Source organism: Salvelinus alpinus, chromosome 14, assembly GCF_045679555.1.
Source record: "Salvelinus alpinus chromosome 14, SLU_Salpinus.1, whole genome shotgun sequence".
In the NCBI taxonomy this organism is placed as follows: Eukaryota; Metazoa; Chordata; class Actinopteri; order Salmoniformes; family Salmonidae; genus Salvelinus; species Salvelinus alpinus.
The window spans coordinates 13,138,767-13,146,007 of record NC_092099.1 but is presented as its reverse complement, the minus strand read 5'-3'; the positions used below and the strand labels follow the sequence as shown (position 1 = coordinate 13,146,007).

General features: G+C 40.0%; 1 protein-coding gene across 1 annotated transcript; it reads left to right on the top strand.

The window, feature by feature from the left end:
• Positions 1 to 5,842, top strand: LOC139538442 (CD302 antigen-like). The gene is made up of 6 exons (XM_071340489.1): positions 1 to 432; positions 2,664 to 2,789; positions 2,956 to 3,066; positions 3,637 to 3,819; positions 4,177 to 4,197; positions 4,364 to 5,842. Exons 1-6 carry the CDS (start codon positions 342 to 344, stop codon positions 4,561 to 4,563), a joined length of 732 nt encoding a protein of 243 aa, XP_071196590.1. The 5' UTR covers positions 1 to 341; the 3' UTR covers positions 4,564 to 5,842.
• Positions 5,843 to 7,241: the final 1,399 nt, after the last annotated feature.

Genomic DNA, 7,241 nt, shown 5'->3' with positions numbered 1-7,241 from the left:
ATGTGACATCTCAATTGGCCCAAGAGGGGGGCGCGCTGCATCATTCGTGGGGGACGACATGTTTTCTGTTGCCTTGCTTTTTGTTTAGTTTTGTATGTTGTTTCCGGAAGTTAGAGGGTGTTAAACGTTTTGGATTTACCACTTCTTTTTTCTGAGTACAGTAGTGGGCGGCAACAGAGATACTTTTGAGGAGATAGGAAACTCCAGTGGAATCATCCTAAAGTACGTTTCCCGTTCGTAATATCTCTGGCGGCAACACAACTATTTTCAGGATGTAGTCCGTTCTAATACCACACCGAAGAAGAATAACATTTTGGAGCCATGATTTGGAGCTTGCGAACATGGAGTCACTGAAGAAATGTCGTCTTTGCCCCATATATTTATGGAATTTCCTTTTTGTTGTTGTTTGTTGGCAATATACTCTAGCTGGTGGTAAGTCGAGATAGTATATTTATTTTAATCAGAATTGTATTGTTTAAAACCGGATGCGAAATGCTCTTTACTCATCGGTATTGTTCGAGAACTGGAAGTTGTTGTGGTTTCATTTTAAACTTGGACGAGAACCTTTCCATACTGTTTCCTGCTGAACAACTGTGTAACATTTTACTGTTGCGTTGCGCACAATAATATTTCCTGCTTTATAGGGCTTCATATTTTTTGTCTGATTACATGCCAAATTTGCTAGTTTCTATTAGAAATGCAGAAGGCTGCCCTTCTGCATTGTGACTTGGCTTGTAACCAAGTTCGGACATCACGAGGTATAAGGTTTAAACAAACAATAATGTGACCCTAATTTCCAAAGGAAGCAGGAAGTGTGTAGTCTAAAAACCATACTCAGTTAAATGTGCTTAGACTATTCTCAAAGTGGGTCCACATACAAAATGTAAACTAGCAATTCATTACATGGGGTTAGTGCCAGTACCAAATTTACAATTGCAGGGATATTGGAGTATTTGAAGTAGAAATGTACATTTAGGCGGGGATTTGGAGAAAGTGACTAGCAGGATAAATAATAATAATAGTAAACAGTATGGAAGCAGCATAAGTGGTGGTGTGGGTGGTGAGTGTGAGCGCAAGAATGTCAGTGTAAGCGTGATAGGGGAATGGATATACATGTAAACAGGGCTGAAAAGTGACTAGTTGCAGGAATATATAAATAATTATGGTAATATACTAATGGTAATATATACATGTAAACAGGAGTAATAGTGATCACATTGCACTTGATTTCTATATGACAATTTAATAAGTGTGCCTGTTGATTTTCATGACACTATATTCATTTGGGAACAGGTTGAAACATTTATGGAAATTTTGCTAGCTTGCTGTTAGTAGCTAATTTGTCCTGGGAGATAAACATTGGGTTGTTTTTTTACCTGAAATGCACATGGTCCTTTTTTTTGCTGGATCTTTGTAGAATTGAGTCACACCAAATTGTGTGTTCTCTACTCTGACAGTTAATCTACAGATAAAAAGGGAAACTCAGTTAGTTTTTAGTTTTATTTGATTAATCTCTCGTCGTTCACTCTTCTGGGGATTTTATATGACGGTTGGCAACCAACTTTAAGATGCATTACCGCCACCAACTGGATCATATTTTAGCGCCTGGCTACACAGACGCCTGCGAGCAGTTTGGATGAAATTATTGAATAACATGTATGTGTACATTTATTTTGCAGCGCACGCAACACAGGCGGTTTAGTCAGTATGTAACCCTGCATCTCAGTGCTAGAGATGTCACTACAGACACCCTGGTTCGAATCCAGGCTGTATCACAACCGGCCATGATTGGGAGTCCCATAAGTCGGCGCACAATTGGCCCAGCGTCATCCGGGTTTGGCCCGGTGTAGGCCGTCATTGTAAATAAGAATTTGTTCTTAACTGTCTTGATTAGTTAAATAAAATAAAAATCCATTGCATTGCATTGAGCCATTGGATGTCCCATTTAGCCTTGTTAGGCAAATGCCCCGACGCTGTCCAAAAGCTCCATCTAGACGCAAATACGCCTCGCAGTTTTGGAAACATTTGGAACGTAACTTTTAAATAAGTGAGAAATAAATAAATACAAAAGATGCACTTAATGTACGCAGTTTAGGAAAGTTGCACCCAGCTGTATTTTGAGAAACGCATGCGATCCAGTCAAATGGAAATGCGAGCACAAGCTGAGAGGATGTCATAGCTGAGGCAGTGTGCGACAACAACCAGGTGCAACTTTGCTAAACTGCGAACAGTTGGTGTGTCTTTTGCATTTGAAAGATTCTTTCTTGCTTATATTAAAGTTAAGTTCCAAGGATTTGCAAAACCGTATCACTAGCAAGGATTAATCCAGTTTCTAAACGTTAAAACAGAGCGACGGGATTGTAGTTCACATGGAGCCAGCTGTCCTCCATACCATCAGGTGAGAACCCCAAGATGGGGACCGGCTATAAGCCACCATGGGTTCTCGAGATGAAATGGCTGTGGCACTAAAGTCTCTCTTGCTCAACAAAGTCAATCATACATCCTTGTTTGTCATTCACATCCCTACTGATAAAACGGTCACTTGCTTGACTAGTTTGTGCAGGTTGTTGGAAATGTAAGTTGGACCAGGGACGCCTAACTTTGTTTGAAAGTGGATGTAGAAAGCTATAGTGGTTTTGTCTCATGATTAACTCTCTGCACAGACTGTCCTGCAGATGGGCGCACCTGGGTGCCTTTCAGACAAAGATGCTACCACTTCGTCCATGGAGAAGAAGACGTGGCTAAAAGCTATACGATTGACGCTGCGAAAACCATCTGCTCAGGATATGGTACTCCGACGTCCCCGATATGAAGTTGTCTTTTTATTCCATAATGTTACACCTTTCTTTATTATTATGTATTAGATGAAAGGCTATAATTGAATTGAACTATTTCAAACTACTCTCAATGTTTGTTTTCAATTGCCACAGATTGTCCTATGTTATCTCTTTTTAGAACTGGTGAGTGTCCAAAGTGCAGAGGAGAATAATTTCATCATCAAGTACAGTCCGCAGGTGTGGAAAGGCAACATACACGTGTGGTTGGGCATGTATTATGACAGTGATGGTAAGTACTTTTAGATGTACTAGAAAATATGACACCTCCGTATTATGAATGCTACTTTGCCATATCACTTGGTTGTACAGTATAATGCCGTCACTTTACCCATTGCCACAATCCATATTAAACTATGCCTTGGGATCAGTGCCGTTTGTAATATTTGTAACACAATGAGTATTATGAGTACATTTCTTTGCTAATAAGGTCCATCAGGTCTTGTAGTGCCAAAACTGCCTGGAAAGAGTTTTGGTTTTGTCAAGCATGGATAATGCAGCTGTCCCATTTTTGAACTGCACAATGTCAGGAAATCCTGTTTTTATGAAGCTCTGTGTTACAGGAGGATAAAAAAAGAAACTCAAAGAAACTGTGATCCACACCCAGATATTAACGGCTTTCATGTGGAAAAAACGCAGACGCCACTGATTTTATTTGAACAGGGTTGTTTTGACTATGTGTATAACTTCTCTATGACAATATCTTTTTGGGTTTATGAAAGAAAGGTGAAATTAAGAGAGAGAGAATAAGTGGTCATTGCTATTTTTCTAAATTTGATGTCTTGGTTTATTTGTCTGATAGATGAGGACTTTAAGTGGCAAGATGAAACCGGTCTGAGCTTTAATAACTGGGGGAATAGCTCCAGTGAGTCTGAATTGATTCCCATGGACACCTGTGTGGCCATGCACAGCAGCACAGGGGAGTGGAAGAAAGTCAGCTGTGTTGAAAACCCAGAGAATGGCGTGGTCTGTGAAACTGCTGAAAGTAAGGCCGTATTTTTAGCAGCATTTGTGAACCATAACCTTTCTACTCTTATTAAGAGACGGGACACACCATACCGAACGTCACCCGTGCGCAGTGGGCGGCCATCAAATAGCCTCTGACCACCGAATATTGGCCGCCATTTTCTTTTAATTTCCCAACAATTACACATTTTGAATCGCAGGTGATCTTCGTTATCGTGTGTCCTGCTTCTAATAGCCCAGTTGACATAAATCCACTGCAGCAATATGTTGTTTTGTCAGTTTGATTAACAAGTGGTTGCAGATTTATGTTCATTTTCATTTCTGAGTTATTTTTAGTCATGTTTCACTGATATGTTCTTCCTTTCTTCTTCAAAAGCAAAGAAAGACGGCAAACTTGGTAAGTGAAGTGAAGCCATTTTCCTTTATTTTGTTCTTAGATAGCCATACAGTCATAGAAATAGACTGAATAGAACAGGTGTCCCGGCCCGTTCTATTCATTATATTTTTATAAATACAGTAAGCTCAATGGTGACCTATCCCTGCATTGTTTTTTGTGTGCTCAGCTCCCAGTCCACTGCTTTCAGCTCTGGTAATTCTCAGTGTGATCGGCATCATGGGGATCTCTGCAGTCTTTTGGTTCCTGCACCAGAAGCACCGTCACGGTACCGTCCTCACGTCATTCGAGTACCACCCCCCGTTCAGGTCTCCCACCTCTGACGAGGCCTGCCTAGTGGAGACAGAGGAGACTGATGACATGGCTTAGTGGAAGTCCTCTTAGATTATGCTGTGTGCAGTCACTCTTGGAGGAGAGGACTAGGAGAGAAAAATGTGACCTTAATTGAGACCGGTTCCATTGTCCAGAAGAGATGATTTGACAGATAAAATAACATACTACGGAATGACACGTGGCAACTTTTACCACCAACTAGAGCCACCGTCTGCTTAGGTCCTTTACACTATTGCCTGTCTGAATGGGCTCCCTTATGGATATTGGGTCCGTCTGCTTTTTTGAAGATGTATTATTTTAATTATGGATGTTTGTGTTCGCCGAACAGTATCCTAATGAAAGTGTGTTTTCAGAAAACTTTCCTTCAGAAAATCTGGTTTCATAGTTCAGGGTGCCCAAAAGTCCATTGCTGTGAATGTAGACTATCATTTGCTTGCTTTTTACAATTAATTCAATATTGAATTGTGAGAATCGCTGTTTTCAATCTTCAAAGACATTTGGTCTCCTGTTGTTTTGTCTGCATCTGCATACAATTTGTGATCTTTGTAATGCATGGCGAGTTCAATTGAGATAAGTTATCATTATCAAACATCTTCATGTTCTATTGCCCTTGTAAGTGTTCATACTTTTCAATGATTTCATCTCTTCCTCTAGTGTCCAGGCTTCAAATGTCTTAGTTCTCGATTGAAGAGATAAATACAAGTAATTGAAATTACAGAGGGATAATCCATCATTTATATCTCAAACAAACAGATTAAGGCTTGTCAAAGAGCCAGATTCAACCAGTGTGCATTTTCTCAAAAAAAGGAATCTCGGCGGATCTGTGTCCAGTTGTTTGCATGCTGCTGTAACTTAGTTCAAAGCATTCTTTGTGGCGATTGTCAATGTACTGACGAGCTTTTACAGATGATTACATTTATAATAGATATGATTTTTTGGGGGAGGCGTTATTCTGTAGTGACATGCATAAACGTCTATTCATGGGAGAAAACATTTTAGTGAGGATTGTTTGCCTTTGACCTGAACCATCTCCTTGTTCCAACTTCCTAAATAATCATTTATTTTTACAAAGCTATTAATCCAAATTGTAATTGACTAATTTTGATATGGTCAGTGCTTTTACTAATGCATTAGTAATACAGTATGTTACAGTTTGTGGAGTGTGCCTAAAAATGTGTATTGACAGAACTACACTCTCATAAGGTCTTTGAATGTCTGTGAAAGCTTTCTGCTAATTACTGTGCAATACTCATTTAATTTGGCTTTAGCTAAGCCCTATTTGTTACTCAAAATAAAGTTTGGAAATCACCTGTGAGTTATGGGCCTGCCTGTTCTTTTTTTAATTGACTTGTGTGAGCGTCTCATCTTGTGGACAAACATGGTTACCCTGTGCTTGTTTTGAGATTTCATAATAGATATAATTGCAGTCAAAGTAGTTGTGTTCATGTTGCTTCTTTGACAAGTCTTGACGATTTGCAGTTGTCATACTGACACGGTTTCAAGTGTCATCAACAAGTCGACATGGTTAACAATGTTACATAGTTCATTATTGGAATCTTAAAGTAATCCCTCATCTAGCTGTGTTTACACAAGCAGCCCAATTCAGATTTTTTTCTCACTAATTGGTATTTTGATCAATCAGATTGGCTGTGAAAAGATCTGTGATTGGTCAAAAGACCAATTAGTGGAAGAAAATATCAGAATTAGTTATATTGGTTCCCCCCCAGATTTTGCAACCCTAACTAACCCCAAAGTGCAACACTTGCAAAGCCTGAAGTAAACAATTGATGCCAACCATATCCATATCAGCACTATTCTGTCCATTCCTGCGATCGTTATAGAACATTACAGCTAAATATACACCTGTCAATGCATAATTAAAAAGGACCTGATGAATTGGGACACCGGATTGAGGACAGTCTAATTACTCCTTAAAGGCATATAGATTATAAGTCACTGTCATCTGTCAAGCAAACACCCACCCTCCCACTGACTACATGTCCTGGCTCTGCTATAGCACTAGAGGGTTGTATTCATTAGGCACCAAACGGGGGGAAAAACTAACAAACAGGGAGAGCTCTATCTCAGTTTGTCCAATAAGAAACGTTTGCTTTCCTTTTCCGTTGCAAAGTGTTTTGGCATGTTTTGATACAGTGTGCACTAATCAATGACAGTTTTTCCTGTTCCTTAGGGTTAGGCTATATTTTTCTCTCAGAAAATACAACTTCCATCTGGAAAATATGTAAATGTTGGTCATTCAGCCCTCCAGTAAGGATACATTAGTGATGTACACAGTTATATATTCATAACATCTGATATCTCACAGGGTAAAGTAATCTTTCTGTTCAGGAAATTATTTTGGTCATGTAGTGTATGCTCGTCGAACATCTCATTCCTAAATCATGGGCATTAATATGGAGTTGGTACCCCTTTGCTGCTATAACAGCCTCCACTCTTCTGGGAAGGCTTTCCACTAGATGTTGGAGCGTTGCTGCGGGGACTTGCTTCCATTCAGCCACGAACATTAGTGAGGTCGGGCACTGACGTTGGGTGATTAGGCCTGCTCGCAGTCGGCGTTCCAATTAATTCCAAAGGTGTTCAATGGGGTTGAGGTCAGGGCTCTGTGCAGGCCAGTCAAGTTATTCCACACCGATCTCGACAAACCATTTCTGTATGGACCTCGCTTTTGTGCACGTGGGCATTGTCATGCTGAA

What these genes read in the sequence shown, in the direction of transcription:
- LOC139538442 (XM_071340489.1), top strand. Translation starts at nt 342, where the DNA reads ATGGAGTCACTGAAGAAATGTCGTCTTTGCCCCATATATTTATGGAAT. An exon ending in GCAATATACTCTAGCTGGTG is followed by an intron (nt 433 to 2,663) that starts GTAAGTCGAGAT and finishes CTCTCTGCACAG; the next exon opens with ACTGTCCTGCAGATGGGCGC. An exon ending in AAAGAAAGACGGCAAACTTG is followed by an intron (nt 4,198 to 4,363) that starts GTAAGTGAAGTG and finishes TTGTGTGCTCAG; the next exon opens with CTCCCAGTCCACTGCTTTCA.